Here is a 12,033-nt window from a genome sequence, read left to right on the forward strand (position 1 = left end):
AAGGAGCCCAGGACTCAGGCAGCCCCCCTGGGTGTTCCAGGCTGGGCGTTCTTGGTGCAGCGTGGAGGGAAAGCTAGAGGGCAGGCCTGGTGCCCTGTAGGACAGGAGTCTGGGGCTGCAGGTGTCCTGGAGAGGTTAGGTTTGGGGAACAGAAGTAGTTCTGATGGGGCCTGGGATTGAGGGAGGGGATGGAGTGGGGTGCAGAGCAGGGGACCTGCGTGTTGTCCATCTCAGGTGACGTTTAGGGTTCTGAGAGAATCCACGGCTGTCATTACAGAGCTGTGGCTGAGGTGTTATCAGACGGTGTGTTCCCTGGCCGAGGGAGGAGCTATCCCCTTGGGGCTGCTCACACTCGCTCTGCCTTCCTCTGTCTCTGGTGTTAACTGGCTCATTTTCTAGTAAAAGAAAAGAGGGGGGAACCGCATTCTCTGGGCTGGGACTGAAACACACAGGGCCTCCAGGTTCTGTGCTGTACCAGCCTCCAGTGGATGTTGCCCTTCTGGCCTGGAGCCCCCGAGCCCCCCAGCAGGCGGACTTGCGGCGCTCTGGTGGGCTTCTCCGCAGTCGGCAGTGGGTGTGAGGGACGGGCCCAGAGCCAGCTCACCTGCACGTGGGTGCAGCTTGCTCACGCGGGCTCTCCCATCGGTGCCCCCTGCCTCTTTAGTGGCCTGCGTGTGGACTGCTGCTCCCGCGGCAGAGACCCTCACCAGTCAGTCAGACCCAGGCTCCACCCTCACTGTCTGGGACAGAACCCCAGAGGAGCCCAGACGTCCCGAGCTGTGACTTGAGGGCCCCGGGAGCTCCTCTGGGGGAAGGGCACGGGGCTCGTCCCCTCTCTGCTCTGGCAGGGGCTGGGAGGAAGGGCAGGTGCCTCTGGGCTGCTTGGCCAGCTGACCTGTTTTTAAACCCAGTCAGGTGTCACCCTCTCTGCAGGCTCAGGTGAAAGGGTAGCTGCTCCCCAGCCTAGGGCTCAGTTGGCCTGTTCAATGAACAGCAGGTGTGACCTGAGCTCTGCTGGGCCTCCTGCTCTCTGGGCCTGTGGAAGGACGGGGAGTTGGGATGGTGGCCAGGACGTGGCTGAGGCAGCGTGGAGAGCGGGGAATAAAGGCCCTGCGCTGTCTGGGAGGGGTGACGGGGGTGTCCAGTAGTGTTAGGGGGTAGGGTGGGGGTGAGAACAGAGCCTGAGCACGGGCCTCACCGGAGAAGCCCGCTTCTCACCCTGCGGGCCACACCGTGCACCGGAAAGGGCCGCCGTCCCCGCGGGCCCAGAGCACCGGGTGCCCTGCAGACCCTACTGGGCCTGTGCCTCCCGTGGCAGCCTGGGCTGGGCCGACCTGGCCCCCGGGAGCCTGTCCCCGCGGGGCTGCTTCTCCCCCAGGTCAACGTGCGGGGCCGAGAGCGGGCCCTGGGGGAGCCCATCCTCCAGGGGAGCCCGTCCCCTTGTCCCGGGACCCCCCGGCCTTGCTTCCGGGACTCCGTGGCCCTGCTTTTCCCCCAGGTCAGCGCAGCGCGGAGAGGCTGTGGTGGCGGCCGTGCTCACTTCCTGTCTGCACGTTTCCTTCTCCCTGCAGGCCTCTGGCTGTACCTGGCAGGGAGCAGCCTGCCCTGTCTCACGTTGATTGGCTCTCCTAATTTTGGGTACAGGTCGGTTCACCGGGACCTGGAGGCCCAGCTCGCCATCGTAACGGAGAGCCGGGCCCTGCAGCAGCAGTTTCACCAGGTTGGTTGGGGCTGCGAGGTGGTGGGGGCATAGTCGGGTGCCTGGTTCCTGGGGGCTTCCTCCTGCTGGGGCCCGAGGGTGGGAAAGAACCGGGATCCTCTAGCGTGTGCTGCTGGCCGGTCCCGAGGGAGGCCTGCTGCACCCCTCTGCCTGCACCTGGGGCCTGCCCTTCCCTGGCGGGTGCTCTCCCCCACAGCTTGGAGGTATTGTCTTTCCCTACATGGGCAGAGAATGCTTTGTTCTCACAGGGATGTGAGTGCGGCCCTGGCCCCAACCTCTTCTGAGATGGCGGATCAGCTCCTGGGGTAGGAGCCAGGGTCACACAGGACCCGCGCCTAGGTCTGTTAGGGAGCAGCTTTGGGTGGCCTGGGTCATTCTGATGACGACCCTCCCCTAGAGGTGCTTCAGAGTCTGGGGAGGGAGAGGCAGGAGGTGGGGTTGCCACCCAGGCGGAAGGGGCACCCGGGGAGCCAGAGTCTCTGCAAGTGGAGACAGAAGCCGGAAAAAAGAGCCAACCCTTAGAATGGCCTCAGAGGCCGTGCAGACAGAGGTGGTTTGTTTGGAGCTGCGCCGTGGTGGGGGCTCAGACTGTCCTGGTCCCAGACGGCTGTGCCCTCGAGTCAGCACGACGATCCTTTTGCGCTGAGAGCTTCGATTCTGTTTGTTTTCCTTCAGACCGTTTCACTGGGTGGTGATCTGGTTTGGGATCGACTCTGCAGGTGGTGGTGGAGGGACTGCCTGGAGGTGTGCCTGGCCAGGAGCAGGGGTCCCCGCGGGGTGCGCTTGTCGGGGCTGGTGGTGGGCAGGGCCCTGTGGAGGCCGGTGTGCTGCCTGCCACCTGCCTGTGTCAGGGGATGGCGGTGGGGCAGGGGCAGGCCTGTTTCCAAGGTGTCTTGGAATTTCTCCGTTGTTTTTGTCAGACTTATAATAGGATTTCTTTTCTTGCAGCTGTGAGAGGGGGAGGCAGGCATTTTTGAGAGCAAGGGGGTGGGGGAAGGGTGATCCTAAGAGAGAACCTAATGCACTTGGTCTTGGCCTGGCTTGGCTCGGCGGGCATGTTGTGTGGTCCAGTGAGGACCTCCCACTTCCCTGGGAAGAGACTCCCCCACATGGCTCACAGGACCGCAGGCCTTTCTCCCGAGCTGGGGCTGGAGAGTCAGTCACGGGGCGCGGGACCCCTAGCCCCTGCTGCTGGCCGCTAGGGGCCCACGGTTGGGTGCGGGGTGGGCGGGGAGAGCGTTGGGCTCCCGGGGTCAGGAACGCAGCTCTGGTTCCCAGAGGGGCAGCGGTCTCAGCCTCCATGCGCGATGGTGGTCTTTCCGTTTAAAGTCAAGAATGAGTGCAGATGAATCCTCTCTGCTTCTCCATGCATCTTTGTGTTTGATCGCCTGGAGCAGTGCTGGTGGACTTTGGGGAACGTAAGCACAGCACCTGTGCCCGTGAAGCCTGGGTGATCCTTTGGGTTCGTGAATTTATGACCTTTACGACAAAGCCTCTCCAGGGGAGGTGCTAGCTTCCCTCCTGAGTCATGGGAGCGTAGATAACACCCCCGGAGGCCAGCCCTCAGAAGTGCAGGGGCTGTGTTAAGCCTTTATTCTTGTGTTTGGGAATTACTATTGCGAAATCCTTGGAGCCTTTGTTGATGGACAAGGAAATGGTAACTGCCTGGTTCCCCGGGATCTGCCTCCTGCGATCTGGGAATCTTGTCAGTGCCTGAGCGGGGCCCTGGTGCCGGGAAGGACCTCACCGGGGCCGAGGGGAAGTGGCGGCGGTCGGGCTCTGGACAGCCAGCGGGAGACTCTGATCTGCTCCGCAGATCATAGATGCTATGGTCAGGCTTCCAGCAAATGCCGCTGAGGTTCCAGCAGGGGCCGGCTGGCCTCAGGGCCCTGGGGCAAGAGGAGCAGCGGCATCTCCTGGACCTCGGCCTCGCTGCTGAGAGCTGGGTTTCCCAGACGTAGAGGGGTCAGGGTGCGCCTGGCCCCAGGACCAGGGCTCTGGGCCTGGGCTGATTTGGGGGAGCAAGTCTGTGCCCAGAGTCCTGGTGCCTAGCCACTCTCCCCCCGCTCCCTGAGTAGGGGGACTGAACCCACATCCTGAATCTTGAGAAAAGTTGGGCTGCTTGTGGTCAGGAGCTGCTTCCCCAAATGACATATTTGGAATATTTTCTTTTTCTTCCCAAACCTGAGTCCCAGGGGCTTTTGTTGGGAGGGTGGCAGTCCGTGTCGCTGCAGCCCTTCCGTTCTTTAGAGGCATGCTCCCCTCTACGCCTTCAACATGCAGAAAGGCGTTTCTGGATAACTCCACCTGTGCATTTACATGCCGGGACAACAGCCACCCTTCGGAGAGGCCCCTGTGAGGCCCGATCCTGGGACTGCCCAGCCGTACAACCTCCCCAGAGCCCAGAAAGTCCCTAAAACCCCGCTGCCCGGGGCCCTGCCATCAGAAGCCACCTCTGGAGTCCTCCTGGGGTCCCAGGGAAGGGCCCTGTCCATGTCTCCCTGAGCACAGGAGTGGGGAGATATTTTTATCCAAATCCACAGTCCTTCCCTTCACTTAGTACATACAGTAAAAACTGAAAGCTTCCTGGTTTTGTTCGGGGAGCACGGTTCCCCAGTGGTGACCTAGGGAAGCCTCTCTCGAACAGCATTGTGACCCCGAGCAGCTGACTTCCTTCTCCTTCCCTGTGCGGAGGCTGTGAGGAAACTTAAAGTGTTTCTGGTAATTTAATTGAGATCTTGGCTGCGTATTCATTGGAAAAACATAAAGCTGGAGCCGGGTCTGTGGAGACCGCCACAAAGCAGCCCCTGGAGACCAAGGCCGGCTCCTCCAACAGGCCCGTCCAGCCGCGGTCAGTGGGCGGCACAGTCAGCTCGGACACGAAGCGCCAGGGACCCCGGCCTAGCTCCCAGGGGAGTGAGCACGCACGCTGTGCAGGAAGACGTGAAGTCAGGCACTAGATTTCCCCAGCCCTTGACGGGAAGAGCTGCGGACAGGCTGTCGTGTTCTGAGGGCGCCGTGTCCCCCGCTCCTCCTGTCCTCACTGGGTCACAGGGGTTGGCCAGGGACATGGCTTCCGTTCCTGCCCCCCCGAGGGAGAGCATCCGGCCCCCAGCGGGTCGGGGGGCGGCACCCCCTTGGGGCTCCTGGTGCCAGCGTGGTTGGAGTGTTGGCACAGCCAGTGCTGAGGGAGCCTCATCGGGGCATGGGGTAGTCAGGGTTTCACAGATGAAGGGACGCGAGGCTCAGAGAGGGAAGTCACAGCTCCTGACTGCTGCCTCTGCCTTGGGAAAGCTTCGAGGATGCCGTGTTTTAAAAGAGAGGCAGTTTCTCCTCTCAAAGATTTTTTTATTCATTCACTCATTGTTGGCTCCTGGGTCATCGGGCTGGGTGTGGGCTTTCTGCGGTGTGCAGAGCGGGGGCTGCTCTCTGCTGCTGTGCCTTCTCTTGTTGCGGAGCACAGGTTCCAGGGTGTGGGCCTCGCTGCCGCGCGGCACGCAGAATCCTCCCTGACCAGGGGTCGAACCCATGGCCTCTGCACTGGCAAGTGGATTCTTAGCTGCTGGGCCACCAGGGCAGTCCTCTTCTCAAACACCATGTAAGACAAGGCTTACGTCAGCTTTTTTAAACTCATTTTTAAATAGGAAAGTAATATTCGTTCACTTTAAAAATGAAGGAAAAAAAAATGAAGGAAAATTAGAAGACGCTGACCCTTTCACCCAGAGAGAGTCACTGAAATTGTTTCGATCGTTCCTAGCCGGTCTTGGTCCGTGGGCTTATGGAGAATGTCACTTGGTTTTGTCTCTTTAATGCCGTTAGGGCTGTGTTGTGTGAGTTAATGCCCTGCCCGTGCCTTGCACTCAGACCGTGGTGTGCCTCCCCATATCGTTAGGTCCATGTTTCTCCCGGGCGTGGTTAGCTCATGGTGAACGCTGGCGTGGCCTGTGGTCTGTTATGCCTAATTAGCTGGTTGTTGGACATTTAGGTGCTTTCCAGGTTTTCTGTCATAAATGTTGGTGTGATAAATGTGCATATACAGAAATCTTGGTGCATAGTTATTTTCTTGGGATAAACTTGCAAGCGGAGCTTTTCAAGGCTTTCGATAACCTGTTGCCAAGTTGCTCTCCAGACGGGAACCTGGCCCCCCGCTTTCCATCAGCTCTGTCCAGGAATGCCTGTTCCCTCGGCCTTCGTCAGCAGGGGCTGATGACGTTACAACTTTGTGCCAGCTTGAGAGAAGAAAAACCGTGTCTCGTTTAAAAAAGGACCTTCATTATTTTAATTGCACTGCCTCATTTATCAAGGGTGCACTTTTAAGTATTTCCTCCACCAGGTGAATTCCTTCAGCTCTAAATTGCCTGTCCCCAACGCATCTTGGTCTTCAAACTGTAGGCACCCTGGCTTCCTAGCCTTCCCCAGGGATGTTTCACAGGGACAACCTGTGCCAGGGCCCCCGAGGAGCCGCAGGGCTGGCAGGCCGAGTGGCTGGTCCTGGAGCCTCCCCGTGACCCAGTGGTTGTCCCTCTCCCTAGGAGCAGGAGCAGCTCTACCACAGGGCAGGCGTGGTGTCCTCTGCCACCTTTGAGCAGCCGAGCCGGCAGGTGAAGCTGTGGGTGAAGATGGTGACTCCGCTGATCAAGAACTTCTTCTGAGGACGGCAGGTACTGACCTGGGGTCACTAGGGGCCACGGGTGGTCCTCTCCAGCTGGGATCCTGGGGCCTCTCGCAGGGGCTTGGGGGCTCTCTGATCCGTCCTTGGTTACCTGCCCCGGGGTGTGTGTTTGGGGTCATGGGTGCTTATCGAAGGCTTGGAAGCCTGGTGCTAATGAGGCAGCCCTTTCATCCTCCGTCGGGTCCTAGGGCCGTGGTGGGGTCAGTGTGGTGGGACGTGCCTGTGCTCGCCCACGTGTTGGGGCCGGAGGTGGCCTTGGGGCCAGGGCCTCATGGCCGCCGGACACCGGGGTAGATTCTGTGCCCACTGTCTGTTGCGGAGCACGGGGTTCTGGAGGCAGCGGGTGCAGAGGGGCAGCACTCATGGTGGCTGTGACCCCGTCTCCCCGACACTCCTGGGGTGCGCCTGCGGACACTCGGGGGTCTCGGTGACTGGTGGCGGGACTCGCTGTGCCCACCCAGGAGCCTGCTGAGAGCCCCGAGGCCCTGGGCCACCAGCTGTGTCCCATGGGGACAAGAGGAAGCCTCTCAGGACGGCCCCCGGGGCTGCCGCCAGGGGCGAGGTCTCTCCTGAGTGACCCTCTGGGTTGGGATCCCTCCTGTGTGACCCTCTGGGCTCAGATCCCTTTAGACCCTGACCTGGCCCCAGGCGGATCAGTCTCGGGGTGGGACGTGCTGGCGCGGACTCCGCTGGTCCAGCCAGGCGGAGGGGCTTGTCGGGGAAGGAGAGCGAGCAGCCGGGCGCACAGGGTGGAGGCTTGAGTGGCCGAGCAGGGCCTGTGTTCGCCCCGTGTGTGTCCTGGGACCACGGTTCTCTCCTCAGTCTCACTTTAAAAGGTTGTATTTTCTCAGTTTGTTTTTTTCTCAACATTTTATTTTATACTTTATTCAGATAACACAAAAATTCAGAGAGTAGAAAAATACTGAAAGGCCGAGATGCAGCTGCTTTCCTTTCCCCCAAGCTGCCTCTTCTACCTGCTGCTGTTTCTCTCTACCTGGGGCGCTCCTCCCCTGCCCCTGGGGTCTGCGGGAGCAGATTTCAAAAACCTCCCAGCCCGTGGCCCACTCCGCACACCTTCAGGTGCTTGAAGAAAGGACTGGTGCTCCAGGTCCAGAGAGGAGGCCTCCCGGCCCCAGGCTTGGCCCTCACCCCTGGCAGGGGCGGGGCGGTGGCGGGGAGTTGGGGGTGAGGGGAGACAAACAGGATTCCAGACCTGCGTGTCTCCCTGCAGAGGGCTGGTGGCTCCAATGGTCATGTTTGAGCGCGGGTCCTGGGAGGCCGGGGCTCCGGGGCTGGGGCACCCCATCTGAGCCTGGAGCAGCCCTGGCCCCGCCCCCAGCCCAGACAGGTTGGGGAGTGGGGTGGAGCCGAGGCCACGCTGCCTGGAGCAGCAGCACATCAGCTAACACTGTCTTCAAGCCAGCTATTGATCCTGTGGAGGATCAGAGGTGGGGAGCCAAGGGAATGCACACTGGGTTTCTGTTTGGAGGGAGGCTTTCGGTAAACAAGCGTTTGCATTCCTGCAGGGGCTGTGGGCCCCGAGGGAGCCTTCGTCCAGCCTGGCCCCCCCCCCCCCCCGCCCCGCGCCCCGGCTGCTGCGGGGCTACTGCGCTTTCAGGTGCTGTGCAGTGCTCGTCCCAGCCTCTGTCTCGGAGACTTGATTGCGGCTCCAAGGTGCATCGTCTCACTACGGAGAGAATTTTGCCGACCCGCCGTGTGTGCTGTGGAATGAATGACTGTTTTATTTCAGGCTCTGGAGGCAAAATTGGAAAACCTCCCCATTCTGTGGTTATCCCTCGGGATTAGGATGAGTTGCGTGGCCACCGGCAGTCCTATGTTCTCTAGTCAGAGTGGTGGCTCTCCTGTCCCTCCAGCCTGGACACCAAGGGCTACAGTGACCCCTCCTGGCCAGCAGAGGCGGCTGCCTGGCATCCAGACTCTGGCCAGAACCTCTGCTTCCGAAGGGGCGTGGATCCTCCAGGTCCCAGGGAAGGAGGATTTGAGGGACACTTTTCCTTCTCCCTCTCAGCCCCACCAGACCCAGGACTGTTGTAGATCACTGGCCTTAGAGGTGGGCCTTCGAGGACTGCTTCTTCACCCATGGATTGGATGGGAATACCTTTGCAAAAGATTTTTACAAAACTTCAGGATCAAGGTGAACTTAGAAAACGAGGCCAGATATCCCCTTGGTGTGGGGAGTGTGGGGTTGCGGGGACAGGTTCCTTTACTCTGCTTTTAAGCCAGGAGACACTGAGGGTCCAGCTCATGAGCCGCCCCCTGCTGGCGTCTGTTATCTGGAGTTTGTGGGCCCTGCTCGCTGCCTGCCTTGTCTCCTCCTAGTTCTGTCTGCACCCATCCCCTGGGGCAGCCTTAAGGGCAGCCCAGCTGCTTTTCTGAACTATGTGCGTTGGCGCGGCCACGCAGAGTCAGGCAGGTCTGGGCCTTGCTGCTCTTGGTTCTGCTGAGGTCATTCTGGCTGCCGATAGGGACACCGTCCCTCAGCCGTCAGACAGGAGCCTTCCCGGGGCAGCTCCAGGAGCACCCTGTGCCCCTTGGAGCTCAGGGTGCGATGAGACGGACTACCTCTCGTCCCTTCCCTGCTGGCTTGTGGGCAAGGCTGTGTGTGGAGGGCATGGTGGGGGGGGTCGCCTTTCCTGAACCTTGTCTCCTGTGCCAGAAGCACAGGGGGGCTGGGGGCCCTGGCCTTCCTGGTGCCCACTGCTATGCTCAGCCCGGGTTGCAGTGCCTGAGGACACACTCACCCCAGGGTTTCTTGGCCGCTGAGTAGCCAGCCCTCTTCTGCTGACTTGGGTGTCTGTCCTTCATTTTCTGATTTTGATTCCTAGATGGTGGGTGGGTTAGGTTGTGTGAAATTTCTCTTATTTCTTGAGGTAGGCCTGTATTACTGGGATCTCCTGGAAGTCTTAGAACTGGTTTTGCTTTATCCCACAGATATTGGAAAGTTGCGTTTTTATTTTCGTTGTCTCCAGGTATTTTCTGATCTCCTTCCTAGCACGTGATGCCTCCTGGTGAACATTCCACGTGCACTTGAAAAGAATGTACATTCTGTTTTTGGATGGAATGTGTGCTAGTTATCTAGAAAGTCCAACTGGTCTGATGTGTCATTTGAGACAACTATTTCCTTATTGATTTTTCTGGGTGATCTGTTCATTGTTCTAAATGGGTGTTAAAGTCCGTTTCTCCCTTTGCATATGTTAATATTTGCTTTATATGTTTAGGTGCTTCTGTAATGAAGGTTACATCTTCTTGTATTGATCTCTTTATTATATGATGCCCTTGTCTATTATAGACTTTGCTTTAAAGTCTGTTTTGGTGGCAGTAAGTGAGAACTGTTGGGGAGAAGGGCGGGAACTGAAAGACAAGGAAGATGCTGCCCAGAACTGAGCAGGTTTATTGTGACCTCCCATTGTGTTCAAAGTGGTCCCTCCGGTTCCCAGCAGTCTCAGAAAGTGGGCAGTTGACAGGGAAGTACTTGAGGTGCATGGAAATGGTCCCTCTTTGGAAGCAGTTTGTTTTTCAGATTTCTGGGGCAGGGAGGAGGCATTACCACAACCGAGGGAGGCTTCCTTCCTTCAGAGAAGAAGAATGCTTTAGGGAACAGTGCCTGTGGAGGTGGCAGCTCCTGTTTATACAGGAACAGAACTCCCTGGCCCCTTAGTGGTGGGTGTTTACATGTAGCATCAGGCCCAAGGGTGTGACTGCCTCCAGCTCTAACCCTCCAGGCCACTGGCGGGGGACGATTAAGCCAGCAGCCCCTGTAGGAAGTCAGGCTTTGGGGGTTCGGTTCCTGGGATGTTCCTCCGGCTGCTGGGAATGGGGGCCTCACCCCCAGGCCTGTGCCAGGCCCCTGGTGGCCATCAGGCGCCGAGCTGAAGGCCAGCTCAAGTGAATCAGACAAGCCTGGCTCAGTAGCGTCATTGTTTTAATCCTATCCACCCCCTCTCTGATGAATCCAGATGTGCTTATGAAGTGCCTCGATTATTTAGGAGAACAAAAAGCAGCCATCAGTTCCTATGAGAATAAATAACAGTTGCAAGACTGGGATCCCAACTGTGAGTTTGAAGTTGCAGTCAGGACCTGGCCCAGGGCCGCATGGGCCTCTCTCCAGCTAGACCTGGAGGAGCAGCGCCACAGCCGCCAGGATCCACTTCGCTGCCTTCTCCTTGGTCTTCAGGTTAAAGGTCCAGACGTAGGTGGGACCGCGGATGCGCGTTTTGTACACGGGACACTCATAGATGTTCTTGGTCTCCATGCGGTCCACAGGGATGGCCTTGATGAAGATGACCGGCATGGCTGGCGTCAGCTCTTTCAGCCGCGCTTCGGCGATGACTCCGGTCTGGATGTCCCAGCGAGCTCCTGCAGGGACAGCACGCCTGAGGGTCAGGGTAGTCCATGGTGAGGTGACTGGTTCCCGTCTGTCGCGCTGGCAGTGAGGGAGGGGCGGGGCCTGCAGAGATGTGCCGGGGCTGGACTGGCACCGGGATCACCACACGTGGGGCTGCGAGCAGAGGATGTGGCGGGGGGGGGGGGGGCGTGTCTCGCTGTGAACGTCGGAGGGATGGCTCAGCCCTGAAGCCCTGGGCTCCATTGTTTACATTTGTGGTGTTTTCAGAGCCTCCTGTGTCAGCCTTCTTGATTTCAGGGGCAGGAAACTAACTCCAGCTAAAAGTGACCGATTAAAGCTCCCCACTCCCTCCCCCTGTGGCGTCTGTCCTGTCCACGTGCACTATAAATGTGTATACGCACATAGAACTGTTGTTGCCTTGAACCAGACCTGTTTCTACTCACCCTATTTAATGACGCTGAGATTTCCTGTAATTCCACAATAAACATGGAGAACATCTGCTGCTGTGCTTATCTCTGGGGATGTGGGCGGGGTGGGGCCCTGACACCCCCCTAGGTGGAGGGGGACATCTGTTACGGGGGAGGGGGCTGGCGCTCAACTCAGCGGTCCTGTCCGGCCTCACTTGGGGCAGGACGGGCTGGGGACTGAGTGAGTGCCGGCCTTGAGCCCCCCGCGGCCCCTGGGACCTGGTCCCGTGATGGCCTTGCACGGGGCTCCGAGGAGGACCAGGCCACCATGCCCTTGGGTCTGGGGTGGGGCGGGCTTCTGGCCCTCTGCCCTCAGAAGGCACACCTGTCCCAGGCTCCAGGGCCCTGCGCCGCCAGTGCCAGCTACCTTCCATGAAGAGCCCGTAGACGTAGGAGCCCTCCCGGGGGGGCGCGGTCATGTCCTCCCGGTTCTTCTTGGTCACCTCCACAGACAGACACATCTTGTCCAGCGGCCACTCGTTCTTCCTGGCCATGGACTGCATGATGGCCGTGAGGAAAGACTGGGGGTTGAAGAAGCCGGCCAGCCACACGGTGGTGGGCAGCGCGAAGTCCGTGGTCCAGGCCTCGAGCTCCTGGAGGGGCGGGGGCGGGGCTGAGCTGGGGGTGGGGCCGAGCTGGAGCCGCCCCGCCCCCACACCACGGTCGGACGTGGGTGGTGGGGCCTGGCCGCCTGCCCGGGGTGCCGTCTCACTGTCTGGGCGGGGGTGCTCAGTGTCAGAGGCTTAAGTCTGAAAGGCTGCTGCTCCCGTCCCTGGTTGCCCAGGAGGTGGCCACCCCGACGGGTGTT

General features: G+C 59.6%; 2 protein-coding genes across 6 annotated transcripts in view; one reads left to right on the forward strand and one right to left on the reverse strand.

Annotated features, from left to right (window-relative positions):
• The window catches only part of PGS1 (phosphatidylglycerophosphate synthase 1), a 36,353-nt gene extending 25,097 nt beyond the window's left edge, over positions 1–11,256 (forward strand). For 2 of the 5 annotated variants that reach the window (XR_005721750.1, XR_005721751.1), the window contains exons 8-10: positions 1,645–1,720; positions 6,253–6,381; positions 10,677–11,256. Coding sequence is in view for 2 of the 5 variants with exons in the window: in XM_040244713.1 (XP_040100647.1) it covers positions 1,572–1,720; positions 6,253–6,372 (269 nt within the window). In the remaining 3 variants the exon portion in view is untranslated. Of the gene's footprint in view, positions 1–1,571; positions 1,721–6,252; positions 6,382–10,587 lie in introns of all 5 variants that reach the window. The other 3 variants (XM_040244713.1, XM_040244712.1, XR_005721749.1) reach the window with 3 other exon arrangements.
• The window catches only part of DNAH17 (dynein axonemal heavy chain 17), a 94,108-nt gene continuing 91,734 nt past the window's right edge, over positions 9,660–12,033 (reverse strand). The window contains exons 79-80 of the mRNA XM_040244698.1: positions 11,593–11,818; positions 9,660–10,769 (exon numbers count right to left, since the gene is read on the reverse strand). Of these exons, the coding sequence (XP_040100632.1) occupies positions 10,522–10,769; positions 11,593–11,818 (474 nt within the window). The 3' untranslated portion in view covers positions 9,660–10,521. The remainder of the gene's footprint in view (positions 10,770–11,592; positions 11,819–12,033) is intronic.

This window comes from Oryx dammah, unplaced genomic scaffold, assembly GCF_014754425.2.
Source record: "Oryx dammah isolate SB20612 unplaced genomic scaffold, SCBI_Odam_1.1 HiC_scaffold_8, whole genome shotgun sequence".
Lineage (NCBI taxonomy): Eukaryota > Metazoa > Chordata > Mammalia > Artiodactyla > Bovidae > Oryx > Oryx dammah.